At 43.1% G+C, this 17,587-nt stretch overlaps 2 protein-coding genes across 3 annotated transcripts in view; one reads left to right on the top strand and one right to left on the bottom strand.

The window, feature by feature from the left end:
* Positions 1-17,587, bottom strand: part of LOC146863398 (uncharacterized) — a 689,894-nt gene that overhangs the window by 75,157 nt on the left and 597,150 nt on the right. For both annotated transcript variants that reach the window (XM_085642823.1, XM_085642822.1), the window contains exon 8: positions 17,250-17,359. In XM_085642823.1, coding sequence (XP_085498949.1) covers positions 17,250-17,359 — 110 coding nt within the window. The remainder of the gene's footprint in view (positions 1-17,249; positions 17,360-17,587) is intronic.
* Positions 1-17,587, top strand: part of LOC146863399 (C-type lectin domain family 4 member F-like) — a 657,369-nt gene that overhangs the window by 636,043 nt on the left and 3,739 nt on the right. The gene's annotated exons all lie outside the window — the stretch shown is intronic.

Raw genomic sequence — 17,587 nt, 5'->3', positions numbered from 1 at the left:
CAGAGCGCGGTTGCGTTCCGAATGTCCCAGACCCGATTTGGCAGACAAAGTGGCGGACACTTCAGAAGTGGATCCATCCATGCTTATTTATTTAAAGAAATACACCAAGGATCCTAAAAAGGAAATAGATCGTGCATGGAGGTCCTGTTAGGACACGCTCCTGGATTTAACTGATCCCCTTACAAAAATTTTGGACATAGGTTTTAAATCTAAAGCCTCGGGGCAAATCATTAATCCGGATGATCTAATCGGATGGGCTCAGCGTGCCATCTGTCAATTGGGCAATGCTAATTGTGCCATGTCCTGTGAGCGTCACCGCTCTATTCTTTTGAAACTTGACCCTAAATTGACGGAGTTGTCTACCTCAGAGTCAGGCCCCTTAGCGCAAGTTCTTCTCTTTGGGCAGCCTTTTCTGAAGGAGCTGACAAAATGTGTTGCTACTTTCAGTGGCCTTGACAAGGCGCAAGGTTCCCTCAAATTTTTGGCCGGGCCGGACGACATCGGGGGCGGTCGTTCGGCCGTGGTTACCAGCAAGGCGCCCAGCGGGGATATTCCTCCAATCGTGGGAAATTTCAGGACTCCAACTCCTCTGCCTCCTTCTATCCCACATGTGGGTCCCGCACTAGCAACAGAAAAGGACGCTTCGGAGGCAACCAAGGAGGTCACTGTGATGCCGCACCTTCAGGTGAGCCTGCTTCCTTTTTCAGAGGTTCAGTTGGGGGGCCGCATCCAGTTTTTTCTCGCCGATTGGCAAGGAATCTCGCAGGATGCGTGGATCCTGGATTCGGTACAGGGTTACAAGATAGAGTTTTTTCATTCCCCCTCTCAAACTCTCCTTCCTTGTCCCATGCTTTTTTCCCATCAAGATCGGCTGTACATTTCCGGCGAGATCGAGTCTCTTCTTCAGAAAGAAGCCATGGTGCAGACTTCTCGTCATCTTCAGGGTTTTGTCAGCAACGTCTTCCTCGTTCAGAAGAAAGGGGAGGATCCAGGAGTTCAATGGCTGGGTTGTATATCATCACTTCAAGATGGAGGGGATCCATCTGCTTCGCGATCTTCTTCAGGAAGGGCACTGGATGGTCCGCCTCGATCTGAAAGATGCCTATCTGTCGGTGCCCATTTACAAACCGCATCGATGTTTTCTGCAGTTCCAATGGCAGGGGGTCTGGTACGAGTACAAAGTCCTTCCTTTCGGCCTCTCATCAGCACCTTGGTGCTTCACGAAACTTCTGAGGCCTGTAGTCGAAGTTCTTCGAGCCTGGGGCGTTCGGCTCATAATTTACCTGGACGACATCCTCATCATGGGCCAGTGTCCTCACCTTGTAATGCAGCATCTTGCCTGGACCATAGATCTGTTACAGAATCTGGGTTTCTTGGTCAACCCTCAGAAGTCTGTATTGATTCCATCTCAGTCTATCGAGTTCCTGGGTTTTCTCGCCAACTCCCTCACTTGTCAGTTCCTCTTGCCGCATCCGAAGATCAGATAGATCGAGAGTTGAGGTTGATTTTGAACAAGCAGACTATGTCCTTTAGGTCTGTAGCCCGGGTCGTCAGGTTGTTAGCTTCTTCTATCCAAGCGATTTTCTCGGGTCCCCTTCATTACCTAGCACTTCAACGGCTCAAGATACGTCATCTCCGGAAAGGCCTCAAATATTCCGATCAGATTCCTCTCTCCGAGAAGGCGAGGTGGGAGATGTTGTGGTGGCTGGAACATATGGAGTCGTGGAACGGTCGAGCCCTATTCGGCACTACTCTGGAGGTGGTGATCAAGTCCGATGCCAGTCGATAGGGTTGGGGAGCCCGGTGCGGTCAAGTGTCCACGGGCGGCCGTTGGTCTCTGGAGGAATTGAATCTCCACATCAATTGCTTAGAACTTCTGGCGGGCTCCTTTGCGATTCAGTGCCTCTCGCCCAGTCAGACAAATTGTTGCATCCTTCTCCGCATGGACAACGTGTCGGCGGTTCGTTATGTCAACAAGTTGGGCGGGACCCGGTCCCATCTTCTAGCCGAAATCGCCAAATACTTTTGGCACTTTTGCCTTCAGAACAAACTGTTTGTAGTGGCGGAGTACCTTCCAGGGTGCAGCAACCAAGTTTCCGATTGGAATTCCCGGCATCTTCGGGATTTCGGCGATTGGAGGCTTCACCCTCGAGTGTTCCCAATGTTGAACAAGATGTGGGGCCCTTGTGGAATCGATCTGTTTGCCTCTAGACTCAACAAACAGATTCCGGAGTTCTTCAGCTGGCGTCCGGAAGCTCAAGCCACGGATGGTTTTCTGCAAGTGTGGCCTCCGACACCTTGTTACGCATTCCCTCCGTTTGTAATGATTCTGAGGGTCCTCGCCCGCACCAAATGTTATCGCTCGGAATTGATTCTAATCACTCCTCTGTGGAGGGCTCAAGCGTGGTTCTCGGTTCTTCTGGAAATGTTATGTGCGGTTCCGGTTCTTCTTCCTCTACGGTGGAATCTGTTGTTAGACCCTCTCCAATCTCCACATCCATTGATAACATCAGGTCAACTCCTGCTGGTCGCTAGGCGAATTTTGGGGACCGTTGGAAAGTCCCAGGTCTTTCGACAGACGCTACCCGATTTATCAATGAGGCTTGGTCGCCCAACACACACAAACTTTATGCTGCAGCATGGAAACGATGGTGTGATTGGTGCTCTCAACGGGAGGTGGATCCTGCTGCAGCAGATGTCCCGTTGGTAGTGAATTTTCTTGCGTCCTTAGCCACTTCAGGCCTTGCTTATCGCACTGTCAACAATTTCCGGTCAGCCATCTCGGCAGGTCACGTGGACATTGACGGCAAACCTCTTGGGGATCATCTATTACTATGTAAATTACTCAGAGGTATCCGGTTGGTGAAGCCATCATGTACTAAATATTCAGAACTTTGGGATGTCTCCATTGTCTTATGTTTCTTGGACTCCTGGCCTGTAAATCAGTGTTTGTCTCGTAAACCGCTTTCTGCCAAACTAGCTACGTCGATGCGGTTTGTAAATGGGCTGCTTTGTCTAGTATCCTGCAAACGTGTCTCTGATATTCGCGCCCTCGATCTGGTGGGTCGCAGGTTCTCTCCAGAGGGTGTTACTTTTTTGGTTACCAGACGCACTACATGTAACACCACTTCTGTCACTTATCCTGCATTTCCTGACAATCCGAAATTGTGTGTGGTACAATGTATACAGGATTATGAGGTGAGTACTGCAGGTTTTCGTCAAGATATGACGGGTCAATTGTTGATTGTTCTGCAGAAACCTTTTCGTCCAGTGACCCCAGGCTACACTGGCACGATGGGTGCGTTGGCTCATGAGCGAAGCTGGTATCGATGTCTCCAAATTTGGTGCTCATTCTGCTCGTGGTGCTATGGCATCCAAGGTTTTTTCTGTGGGAGTCAGTTTATTAGACATTATGAATGCAGCCGATTGGTCCTCTGACTCTACGTTTAAAACATTTTATTATAAGCCTATTGTTAATGTTGCATCTGTTGTGGTGGCGCAGCTTTGAACAAGCATAATCGGAGCCTCTGGTCCTGACTTAGAATTCAAAATTTGCGAACATTTGTGACAAGAATTTTCAATTCTATTAAAGACACGGAGGCGAGGATTATCCCACCCATAATTCAGTACTGTAATGTCTGATTTGAATTGTTTATACTGCACTGTATATTTATGCTGTTTTTTACCCTTCCCTATTGCTATTTCTCTTCCTGGGAGTGTGGTATTACGGCTTTATCTTTATATTTCAGGCTCTGACCTCAAGTAAAGTTTCCTGACCTTCACCTTTGCGGAGGATGTTTGTCGTCTCCCAGGGACTGCTGTTTCGCGGAAGCTGACTTCACGTTTGTTTCGTTGCCGTCCGTTGGCCTGTGGATTTCCTTATGAAGAATGGATTCTTCTTTCCAGTTGTTCCCAGATATCACACTGTGTTTATTTTTGGACTTAACTGTTATTTCACACAAAGAAAGAGGATGTAGTATTCTCTTACGTATGTTATATAGGGTCTACTCTATGGTTGTCATGTGATACCCACTAGGGTTTATGGGTATTGTAGTGTATATTTTGTTTTTTACTTTTCTTATTGGCTGCTGAGAATTTTCAATAAAGAAAATGAGAAGCATAATCCTCGCCTCCGTGTCCTTAATAGAATTGAAAATTCTTGTCACGAATGTTTGCAAATTTTGAATTCTTCCAGCAATAGTCAGAGTGGCACGACAGGGGCTCTAGAAGCGGTGAAAAACCAACACAGCCTCGTTAGCAAGTAAATGGTCTTTTAAAGACCTGTGAAGTACTCGGGCGGCTGTGTGTGTGCCGTCGAAACTGTTTCAGCCCAAGCTGCCACACGGGGGTGGGGGGGTATGCACTGCCAGCAAAATGCCAGGCCAGTGCACAACACTTGCATCACCCTCTCTCTGCCTGCCATTGCGCTCCATGCTTCTGAAAGGTAAGAAAAAACACGTGCGTTTCAAATGTCCGATCCTGCAGTAGCACACTTCCAAAGCCCATCCATGGCAGTAACCCAATTCAAGGCCCCATTCTCACGATTTTTTTTTTTAATCTCCCACTTTGCTCTTCTGAAATGTTGGCATGTATACAGATGCTCGAGCTGTTTTGAGAGCGTGCATCCTTCCTGTTCCAGGGGGTTACGCAGAGATTCTGCTGGGATTTTTGTGACGTCTCTGTTAGGCAGCATTGTGAGCTGCCAAAGGACGCTTTCCAGCACTCTACCACCTGCTGCCACCCGGTCCTGTTTGCTTTGATGTGCCGCCATTATTGGTACATTTGCCTGCAATGAAATGCATGCGTACACGTTAGCAAAAGCACAGAGGGGCATATCAGCAACACCCGGTAATAATTATCGCTCAGCGCTCTTAGCGTGAGGATAATTATCGCCGGGTAACGTGGATTTTTATCACTGAGATAGCGTGCTATTATCGGCGCTTATCTCCTCAGCGATAAAAATCCTCACGCTAACTGCCTAACGTGAGATTATCGCTGGAAACCCAGCGATAATCTCACGTTAGCTTGGGACTCACAAACTTAGCCATGATATCCACCATCCATAGGATATCATTGCTAAGTCAGTCCTGAAGCAGGCGTAAGGAAAGTAGCGATAACAGGGGTTATTGCTACTTTTCCTGACGCTATGCTTCATAGTGTGGGGCTTGATGATAGGAGAAATGTCGCTTAGCGACATTTCTCCTGTCATGTTAGGTCAGGAACGCCCACTTTGCATCTCATTAGAGATGCAAAGCTGGGCGTTAGGAATCCTGACGCTAAAGCAAGGTTTCATGTGTTAGCGTGGCCTTGCTAATTAGGCGATAAAATGATCGCCGCTTTTCGGACGAAAACGGCCGCAAAAGCGGCGATAATTTTTTATCGCCACGTTGTAAATATGCCCCAGAGTCTCGACTCCTCAAAGGATGCGACCACTGTGCTTCGTTTTCTTTCCGAGTATTTTCCACTTCTTCAGTGAGTTCTCTCTGGGAACTTCTTGGTGGAACTCCGTTGTTGTAATGTATTAGTCCACATTTTTGCTGATTGTGCAACATGAGGGAAATAGAATGGGCTTACAGTGTGCCAATATTGGTGTTTTCTGCCTAGTACTCCATTTGTTCAAGTCAAACGTTATTGGATAACAGCATAACGACAACCCCATATCCTACAGTTGTTACTTGAACAAACTTCGTTTTGTGTGATTTTTCTTGCTGTCTTCGTTGTTAGATCATTCACATGTAACTTGATTTTCTATTTTTGGTTTGCTGCCTGGAGGTTGTTAAGTATGCCTTACTTTCAAACTTTAGGTTTGTCTTTCTTCTCTTGAGGATACTTACCACAACATACTACCTTCACATGTGCTGTTATACTTGGTATATGATGTTCTTTTTGTTTTTCTTATGTCGTCATTTCCAAGGTTTAGTAGCTAGTCAATGCTATCACTACTACATGTAATGAACACGTTACATACTATGCCTTTGTCCTTCCTTTTTCTCATTCATTTTATGTCTTTTAATATCTTTATGTACAGTTGTGCATTGATCTCTTGTATGCTATTATCCTGTGTTGTTGGATTTGCCAATTCTGGGCATGGTTGACACCTGAAATAATTGAAGGAGTAACCCCAATAATTGAGAAAATGATCAAGCAAAGAATCCTCAGGGAAATAATGAGTAGTCCATGTAATTCACCCATAATGGGACTGAAAAAGCCTAATGGAAAATTCAGGATAGTACAGGATTTGAGAAAGGTAAATAAAATTGTTGTGTCATGCTGTCCCATTGTGCCAAATCCATCAGTGATTTTGTCCCAGATTCCCCATGATGCGGAATGGTATACAGTAATTGATCTATGCCATGCTTTCTTTTCTATCCCATTACATCATGACAGCCAGCAAATTTTTGTATTTCGGTTTGGAGAGAGGATTTTGGCATGGTGCCGAATCCCACAGGGGTATACAGAAAGCCCCTCAATATTTAATCAATTGTTGAAGAAATCATTTGAAAGTCTGCAAATGCCCGAAAGTTCAGTACTAGTTCAGTATATCGACGACCTTTTGGTGGCGTCGAAAACACGGGAAGCTTGTGAGGTAGACACTATAGCACTACTAAATCATCTGGCAGATTGAGGACTGAAAGTGTCACCAGCAAAATTGCAGTATTGTAAGAAGGAAGTACTGTATTTGGGACATAAAATTGAGAAAGGACTGAGAAAAATAACAATAGACAGAATCAGAATTATAAAAGGAATGAGAGCCCCCATGACCCAAAGAGAGGTGAGAATGTTTCTGGGAATGGTAGGGTACTGCCGTCAGTGGATTAGTAATTTTTCCCTGATCGCAAAGCCCTTGGTACGTTTGACCAGGAGTGATGTAAAAGATCCCCTGGAATTGAACAAAGAAGAATTGGCAGCATTCAAACGATTGAAAGATGGTTTGTGTGAAGCACCAGCACTAGGCATGCCTGATTATGAGAAAGAGTTTGAGTTGTATTGCAGTGAGAGAAATGGATGTGCACTTTCTGTGTTGATCCAGAAACATGGAAGGTTGAGGAGACCAATTGTGTACTTTTCATCAATGCTTGACCCAGTGGCTGCATCTTTACCTGGGTGTTTGAAGGCAGTGGCTGCAACATGTCGGAGTTTGGAGCAGAGTGAAGGAATCGTGACGGGATATCCCTTGAGAGTGTTTGTACCTCATGATGTGGCAATTCTTTTAACAAGGAGTCATACTCAGTATATGACACATAGTCAGCTGACTAAGTATGAAAAGGTCATATTAGGTGCAACAAATGTGAGCCTTGCGAGGTGTTTGAATGTGAATCCTGCAACTTTGCTGCCAGATGCTGAGAATGTGGAAGTGAGAGATGAAGCAGATCATGATTGTTTGGACGTGCTTGAGTATTGCACAAAACCACGACCAGATATAAAAGATGTACCTTTGTCAGAAAGTGATTTTGTGTTGTTTGTTGATGGGTCATGTTTGAGAACAGATGAAGGAGTACTAAGTGCAGCATATGCAGTATGCACGGTTGCAGCAGTAATGGAAGCATCTTATCTGAAAGGAGTGAGATCAGCTCAAGTAGCTGAACTTGTTGCTTTGACCAGAGCATGTAAAATTGGGAAGAGTGTGAGAGTGACTGTGATAACTGATAGCCAGTATGGCTTCGGGGTTGTCCATGATTTTGGCCAACTTTGCCTACAAAGAGATTTCCTGACCTCAAGTGGAACCCCTATTAAGAATGCTGAAGTGGTTGGAAAATTGATTGAGGCGATACAGCTGCCTAAACAATTGGCTGTGGTGAAATGTGCTGCCCGTGGTCAGGGTAGTGATTACATCACTACCAGGAATAGGTATGCCAACGATATGGCACAGTATTGTGCACGGAATCAGTATTCAGTCAATCGGGCAAAGGAAAAGGAAATGTTTTCTTGCTCAGTAATGTTTACTAACGTTGTGGGAACTTGGGAAGAAGTGAGGCAATTGCAGGAAGAGTCAGGAGATGAGGAAATGAAACAGTGGATAAAAGCAGGGTGTGCACCAAGAGAAAAGGACCGCGTGTGGGTCTATCGAGATGGGAGACCAGTAATGCCTGATAGCATGATGTCTACCACGGCACGGATGTATCATGGCCAGGGACACATAGGGAGAGACGCCATGATCAGCTCTTTTAAGCAGACCTGGTACAATCCAAAATTCAGACTTGTAGCAGAAAGTCTATGCCAGAGATGTCTAATATGTCAGCAATACAATCCTGGAAGAAAGACAGTGGTGAGTCTAGGAACCATAGGCCGAGAAGGAGGGCCTTTTACCAGAATGCAGGTGGACTTCATTGAAATGCCTCCATGTAACAGATTGAGGTATGTTCTGGTCATAGTCTGCCTATTCTCCAGGTGGGTGGAAGCATTTCCAACAAGAAGAAATGATGGGATGACAGTGGCAAAGCTACTCTTAAGAGAATTCATCCCCAGGTTCGGGTTCCCAGTGACCCTTGAATCAGACAGAGGAGGACATTTTCATAACGAGATTGTAAAATTGATTAGTGAAGCATTGAATGTACAACAGAAAGTACATTGTGCCTACCGACCAGAGGCTTCTGGTGTGGTTGAACAGATGAATGGTACAATCAAAAACAGGATTGGGAAAATGTGTTTGGCCACAGGTATGAAATGGCCTGATGTCTTGCCTCTAGTACTAATGACAATCAGGGCGATACCAGACAGAACTACAGGGTTAAGTCCACATGAAATAATTATGGGACGAGCAATGAGGCATGTGTACATTCCAGTCAACAAGCTGATGACAATAACTGATGACATGGTGTTGGAATACTGTAAAGGCCTGGCTGACGCAGTTCATTCTGTGTTTCATCAGGTTGGAGCGGATGCCACCACCCTTGAAAGGAAGCCAGCCCATGATCTGAGCCCAGGAGACTGGGTAAGGATAAAAGTCCACAGAAGAAGAAACTGTTTGGTTCCAAGGTGGGGAAAACCAAGACAAGTTATTTTGACCACGACAACAGCTGTGAAGTGTGCTGGATTGAAAAACTGGATCCATGCCAGTCATACTTTGAGGATACCAAATCCAGTGGACAGCAAAGATAAAGAGTACTAGAACTCCGAAAGGGGGGAATCAGAACTGAATCAAAATTTTGTCCCCAGTAGTATCTCTCTGAGAAGAAGATTGCAGATTTCTGATACTAGTTCAGATTCTGAAAACGAACAAGGGACACAAGGTCCTCAAAAAGAACACAGAAAAGAAAAAGGAAAAGACAACGAAGAAGCAGTAAAAGAAATTCGAGAGGAGGAAGTTTCAGATGAAAGACCAAGAGAAATTCCACCTGAAATAAGAGATCAAAGTGAAAAAGGGACAGGTACAGAGAGAGAGGGACAGATTGCGGAAGACCCCCGAGGAGGTGTAGGGAACTGCAACATCCAGCTAGTTGAAGGGACAAGTAGCCAGCAGGAAGATTGCATGTCGGAGACCCGAGGAGGGACAGAAGTAGGGAAAACAAAACAAGTGGTGGAAAAAGAGGTTGTTGAAAAGAAAAAGCAAGTTGAAACAGAATCTGAAGAGAGTGAAAACGAAATACATGAAGGTCGAGTTCCAAGGAAAAGGGCTTGGAAAGAAGAAAAGAATAATAAAGAAGGTTAACAGAAAAGAATTTAAAAAAATGAAGTGTGGCCAAACAGAGTAAAGAGATTGAGATATCGGCTGACATGAGTGAAATCACAGAGAGCAGATCAGGTGAATGAAGTGACAAGCCAAGAAAAATCGAAAGAAGAAACAACTGAGAATAAAGAAAATAAAAGAGCAAGGAAACCTAACCAGAAGTATAAATCACCGGAATGGACGTATGTGGCTCTGCCTGGAAAGGAGGAAGAGGCGGATAGTCGAGGAAATCCAAAGGAGGCTGTACTGAAAGTGGTTGAAGAGGAAGAAGTAGCAGGAATCCTGAGAATTATCTTATCTGACATCGGAGAAAACGAAACGGAAGATCAGGAAATTCTGTACTTGGATGAACAGAAAGAAGTGAAAAACAATGAAATGCCAAACTGAAAAGATCTAAAGAACTACTGATGAAAAGAATAACAAATTGAGTAAAAAGATAAATACTGGTAGAACCAAGTAGGGGCTTGGAGCCTAAGGTTAGAAAACTAGTTGTGAAAGTAAAAGAGGCTAAGTCAAAAGACACAGTCCAAATTAATAAAGATGTCTAACATAGATAATAGCAAAAGTAGATGTACATTCATGAAGAGATGGTGTAAAATGTGTTGTTGTTGTACAGGATTATTAATGCTTCTATGGAGCATACTTGCTCTTTTGATTTCTGTTAAGGTTACTATAGATACACTAGAAGGACACACTGAAAACATTACTAACATAAAGAAGATTTCAAAGGTTGTTCCGACTAGAATAGATAATAATTATTTACATAAAGATAGGTCTATTAACGATTTTTCAAATAATGTGTTTTCAAAGTTATTGTATGAATATGTAAAGACTATCAGGCACATGCATCAAAGCTATTTGCGATCGCAAACGGCGCGAATCGCAAAAATCGTCCGTTTGCGATCGCAAAAATAGCTTTTGCGATGCATGAAACAACTTGCCACTCGCAATTTTAGAAATCGCAAATTATTGTGATTTCTTAAATAGCGATTGCATTTAAGGAATCCCTAATTGAGATTCCTTAAATGCAATGCATTACAGTTTAAAAAATAGCGATTTCGCTATTAGCGTGAGCAAATTACCATGAGGCTGGACCTCATGGTAATTTGCGAAAACTTGGAAAAATGCACTTATTTCCATTTTTCTAAGTTTCATGTTGCCCACACACATGCCCATAGAGCATGTGTGTATGCAACATTTGTGCAGAGTGAACATACATGGGTGCAATAGGGTGTCATTTTGACACCCTTGCACCATCGACATTGCGGGAGCAATTTGCGAGTGCCTACTGGTACTCGCAAATTGCTCCCGCAATCTCTAATTCATTCCTATGGGCCTGGAGGCCCATAGGAATGAATGGGAAGACATTCCTTAATTGCGACTCGCAATTTGCTAGTCGCAATTAAGGAATTTGTGGGAATCGCTATTTCTTTAGCGATTCCTACATGCATAGGGTTTTGCTTTTCCTTAATTGCGATTCCTTAATAATCGCTATTAAGGAATCGCAAAACCCTATGATGATGCATGTGCCTGTATGGACGTAAGGGACTGCTACATATGCATGCAGTTACCTGCATCTGCGTCAGAGGGAGTGACTTATCATCACCTTCCAGCAACGTATGGAATAGCATGTAGTGTGATAGCTAGCTTATTTTATCAGACAGGTAAATTAGAATATTATTTTTCAAATGTAGATAACATTTTTGCGCAAGTGCCTGCTAATAACAAACTAAACAAAGTGAGACCTGCTAAAGTATTAGGTGAATTTTTCTTAGAAACTAAAGAACTAACATTAGAATATATATTTAAAAATAATTTGACTTGCAGTTTAAAGAAAGAAGAAAAGACATTCCTAGATATGGTTGAGGAAAGGAGATTGAAAATGCAAAGAAAGGCATCTGAAGGAAAAGGGGAGAAAACAGTCTGGGATGTAGAAATGGAAAAACATATGAAGGGAGAGTCTAATCCAACTTTGGCTTTAGATTTGCCTCAGAAAGGGAAATTGTGTATAAGAAGGAATCAAACGGCGTATGACAATTATTTTCTAGGGAATAGTGAGTGCCATGATACGTACCGAATCATGGGCAGATGGGGATTTAAAAGTGGAAGAGATCCAGTTTTCCCTGGACTTTATTATATCTGTGGGAACAGGGCATAATATCGTTTGCCAGACCATTGGTATGGCACATGTTACGTAGGCCTGGTTTTTCCAAAAATCTTTCACATGGACAGAGGTAAAGATGGTGTACATATTTTAGGTAATCATTTAGTACGTAGTAAAAGAGAATCTTGGGCAGAAATTGTAGGTGACATTTTTGGAGCATTGATACCAGCAGTGGGAATATCTCTGAATGCAACCAATATTAGAAGATTATCAACAGTAGTGGATCGCTTGTCAACAAGCACCGCTGGAGGATTCTCATTGGTTAATACTGAAATGGTTGCCATGCGTGCTATGGTAATGCAAAATCGACTTGCCCTTGATATATTATTGACAAAAGAGGGTGGAGTCTGTGGAATGCTGAAAGTTCAACATTGTTGCACTTACATTCCAGATGAAAGCAAAGATCTGAAAGTTAACATTACAAATATTACTGAATTGCATGATGAAATTGCACCACTGGAGGTTGAAAGTGTTTGGGAAAGGATTGGTAAGAAAATAGCTGCTATTAAGGATTTCTTAGTTAAAATAGGTAGTACATTTATAGGTAAAATATTGTTTCCATTAACATGTGTGATTTTCATATTACTAATACTAAGATTAGGTTGTATGTGTTGTAAAAACAAGAAAATTAAGAATAAAATAAAAAGAGAAAAACTAAAAAGAAAAGCAAAGGATCCAGATAGAGATTTAGAAGAGATAACTTTAGAAGAGTGGAAGGAAAGCATGTATAAAAAGGCAAAAAGAGTTGAAGAAGAAACTGAATTATGAATAAGAGCAAGAATACATTTTGAATTTCCGTAAAAGGGGTAAATAAATTTAGTGTTGGTGTGGTGATAAAATCACCAAAGGGGGGATTGCTGGAGCGGGTTTTATTTTAAAATTTTTGTATACCCTCTCCATTTTTGCATGTTTTTATTAATAAGATTAATTAACTAATAGTAATCGTATTAATTGGTTTGCTGTGGAATTTAATCAACCTTACTAATATAAAGAATACACGTGGGAATTGCATTTGCATGGCCTAATTAATACGTAAACTAAAACGTGTACGCATATTGATTATAGATAAATAGAATATTATATGTTATATGTTGCTTTCGTAATGTATTTGTAATTTGTGCATTATTAATGTGAATATAACCCGCATTGAGTGTTGCTTTTGCTAGATAAATACACACGCATATGTGTATTAGCAAGGGGATTACATTTTATTAGTCATTTTTATGTATTAATGTATTAACGTTTTTGTGTTTCTTTGCTTAAGTTGACCATTTGGTGGCCACAAAATGGCCGGCATCCCTATTTGACGAACACAACTCTATTGTGAAGGTCCCTGGGTTAAGTGCGCATGCGTCACCATCAGCAGCAGTGGCCTCTGGACGACCCTAAACTCGACTGTACCCACCAAGGACACTCTGGGCTAACAGCCAGCTGCCCCGAAAAGAAACAACAAAAGTTACTTCAACATGAAATTATGAACTATATCTAAAGAAACATTTTCCGTGTGAGAACTTGGTGAAACTGGTCTCATCAACCAATCACGAATATTCAAAATATTACTTGTAACTTTTTGGAATGTAATTTTACTATAAAAGATGGTAGAATAGAGAGGTTGAGGGCGAGACCCTTCAGAAGATTTTCGATTTCCTGACGTTATGCTGACGGAGAGGACGATGAAACTGCAGGACAGCTGTTTCCTAAGACTCTGACAGTATGGACCGATGACCAAGATTTTGACTTAGAGGACGACTTTTAGCCAGAATAGGTAAATATGATGGTCTACTGCTTGATTTAACGAATATTTGATTTTCAATTATTTAGATAAAGATTTAAGATTTATTACAAGAACTGTGTTGGGTCGTTATTATGAAAAGTGTATTTATGTAAATAAATTAAGGATTTTGTTATCACTTTAACCAGCAGCTAAGCTGATCCATGGCCTATCCATGAGAGGAGTACCAAAAAGGTGAAGTTTAGGCCTTAGTGAATAGGGGAGGGTATTTTCTCTCATTACAGCGAATGGAACAATCACCTCCTTAGAGAACAGATTAATAGTGAATGAATGTTGGTGTTATGGGCCCCACCAGCGAATGTACTGGTTGAGTGTGATCTATGATCTGTGACGAAGGTAGGGATTTTGCATTCCGCGCTGCATCAGGTTCACCCTAACCAATAGGGGTACAGTGACCACACTCTGCAATTATCACTTCCTGCCAATTACCATATACCTTTAGGGGACAGAGCAGTGGCCCTGGGCCTGGTTAGCAGAGCCCAGGGCACTTTCAGAGTCTGTAACCACCAGCATCAGTCAACCAAATGGGAAGGATGACTTCCTACATACATTGATACTAAATATGGAACCTGACAAATGTTAATTAGATAAAACATGCTCAGTGTTAGTTGAGTCGGACACAGTTGGGTAGTGAAGGAAGAGCGACTGAGGTTTATGGACATCACCCTTAGAGGTTCAGTTAATTGGATTTAAGTCGTGTTGGCAAAGGGGTGGCTTTGAGATGGTTAAGAAAGGACATTACAAAGAAGGTGACTAAGTAGTTCAAAGGCTCTGAGCGTTTCAGGCGTGTCAGCCTGGATACAACATGCAGAAGAAAGTTGGTAGCTAGTACAGTTTTGAATACGAGGGTAAGCATCTTTTACTATGCCTGTTTAGGCAAACAAGTCAACTAGTTGATGCTAGTGAAGCCAGGCAGGCACAGGTTTGTCCAGGTGCAAAATGAAGACATGACTTAAGAATACCTTTACGTGATTAGTTTAAGAATATCTATGTCCAGCTGCAACCTGTCGCAATTCTATTCTGACAAGGAATGTCCAATCCCTGCTTCTCAACCTGTATGAGTGTCCACTTATAAAAGCTGTGAAGAAGCTCTAGAAAGTGCCTTTAAATGCTCCTGATTCGATTTCCTACTCGCATCTTGCTATCAATGGTCTTGCACTCTAGAACTGTCAGGTCTAATGTAGTGATTCCTGCTTTTTTATGTCCAAATCCTGTTCCAGAATCACGTACTGATAGATAAAATAAAATTAAAAAATGAATATGTTTTAGGGCAAGCACCATCAATTTGAGTGAATTGTAATTAGAATTAGGGGTGGGCGGAATTTGCGAAATTAACTTTCGCAAATTATCGCGAAAATGTTTAAAATTATCGCAAACAAGCGGAAATATCGCGAAGATGCGGAAGTTTTTTTCCGGCATGTTCGCGAGATTTTCTGTATGGTTTCGGGTCGCCAACTTACCCATGTGGTTGCTTGCGGGCGCGGCCATCTTGTTTTGAGTTGTCTCGCGGTGCATCATCGCGAGAAGAAAGACGTGATCGCACGACGCATAACGTCACTGCGGGCGCGAACTGTCGCGAGACAGCGCAAATGGCTAAAAACAATACAACATCTCATGGAGAACGCGACCGGATCAAGAAAACTTGTCGGCGAACGCAGGGATTCAGGTAAGGTGATCGCGCGCGCGCGCGAGAATGTATTATTTTACAGCGCGAGCAAGAAACAAATTATCGCCAAGCTGCGGAAACCGGAATTTTTGACATTTTCGCGCTCTCCGAAATAAAATTATCGCAATTTCCGCGAACGGAACGAAATTTTCGCCCAGGCCTAATTAGAATCCACACTCACAGAAAGTCAGCTATGTCATCTCTAGTGACCTGGGGGCAGATTTATGATAACTGGCGCATCCCTGCATATCAGCAGGGATGCGCCAGTTATTATGCGCAAAAGCTGCGCCACCATGAATGCGCCGCATTTATAATGCGGCTTACCATGGGGCAAAAACGGCACAGATGCGTGACGCATCTGTGCCGCAAAAGTGGCGCATTGCTGGAGTTGCATCGCAAGCGCGACGCAGCTCCAGCAATGTTCTGGGGGGCCCTATCTGCACAATGCTGCGTCAATCCTTACGCCTGCTTCAGGCAGGCGCAGGGTTTTGACGCAGCATGGGCCTAAAAGTGACTGAGTGAAATCTTGTAGATTTCACTCAGCCACTTTTAGGAGGCGTTCCTGCGCCGGAACGCCCCCACCTGCCCTGGAACGCCTACATGTGGCGCAGGGCTTTACAAAGTGACGCATCTCCCAGATGCGTCATGTTGTAAGTACCCCGCACCATGGCGCAAGATTTGCGCCGCTGCTGCGTCACAAAAGTGACGCAACGGCGGCACAAAAGTGGCGCAAGTGCAACATTAATCTGCCCCCATGTTTCCAGGAAATATCTGAACTCCTATAGCTTCCTACTTCTTAAAGGCAATAATACTTCGAGCATGATACTATTATTGCTCTAGAAATGCACTGTAAATGGAATGACACTGTGACGTTAGAAAATTATGTCATGGTACACAAGACGTACCAAACTGTTAAACAGTAAGGGGCAGATTTATGTTAACTGGCGCATCCCTGCATATCAGCAGGGATGCACCAATTATTATGCGCCGCAGCTGCGCCACCATGGATGCGCCGCATTTATAATGTGGCGCACCATGGGGCAAAAACGGCACAGATGCGTGACGCATCTGTGCCGTAAAAGTGGCGCATTGCTGGAGTTGCGTCGCAAGCGCGACGCAGCTCCAGCAATGTTCTGGGGGCCCTATCTGTACAATGCTGCGTCAATCCTTACGCCTGTTTCAAGCAGGCGCAGGGTTTTGACGCAGCATGGGCCTCAAAGTGACTGAGTGAAATCTTGTAGATTTCACTCAGCCACTTTTAGGAGGCGTTCCTGCGCCGGAACGCCCCCACCTGCCCTGGAACGCCTACATATGGCGCAAGGCTTTACAACGTGACGCATCTCCCAGATGCGTCACGTTGTAAATACCCCGCACCATGGCGCAGGATTTGCGCCGCTGCTGCGTCACAAAAGTGACGCAACGGCGGCGCAAAAGTGGCGCAAGTGCAACATAAATCTGCCCCAAGGTATGTGTTGTACACCGCACTGTAAACGAAAACCCAAACTGAACGACATATGATGAGAATATATATAAATGTAATTTAAAATTGAAAATTAAACTTCAGAAATATATATATCGTATGCACTTTGATCAAGCACGGCCCAAAATCATAACCTAGTTGCATTTTCTATATATACATATAGATATTCACCGCCCTAAAACTTGTTTTGGTTAAGTGAGAGCTATATAAAAAAACTATAAATTAAAAAACAAAAAATCAATGGTATCATTAGTAAATGCAATTATGCTATGGTAACATTCCCTCCTACTGCAGTTTCTGATTTCCTAGTTTCCTACACGTCTAACATTAATAAACCGTATTACGGAATATTGGTGTAACAATATTTTGATGGACAGAGACGACTTCTGTATTATTCTTCATGTCATCAATAGTATGTGATTGATATATACAGATCAGAAAAGGACGAAGATATTCTGGAAAATAACTGGATATACATACAATGGTTTGCCGTACTTGGAGCCATCCACAAAGCGCCATTTGCCTTCTGATCCTTCATCTGTAAGTCCAATCCACACTGCACCTCGACCTATTGTGTCTTTGATAAAGCCCTGGAAAACAAAGGTCTTTCAGGTCTACTGTACATTCCAAACTATGGTATATGAGAACTTAACACATATTTTGTGTTTAGATTCTTAACATTGTGCGCCATATTTGAAAAACCTTCTTACTAGATTAGGTAAAGAGTACTTCTTGAAATTAGACAGTACGTCAGAAGTGACGTCCTTAAACCCTGCATTTACAAATGTTATTTAATGAACACTGTCTGTATTCCAAAC

Source organism: Triturus cristatus, chromosome 2_2 (assembly GCF_964204655.1).
Source record: "Triturus cristatus chromosome 2_2, aTriCri1.1, whole genome shotgun sequence".
NCBI lineage: Eukaryota > Metazoa > Chordata > Amphibia > Caudata > Salamandridae > Triturus > Triturus cristatus.
The sequence above is the reverse complement of the archived record's forward strand: the minus strand, read 5'-3'. Positions and strand labels throughout refer to the sequence as shown.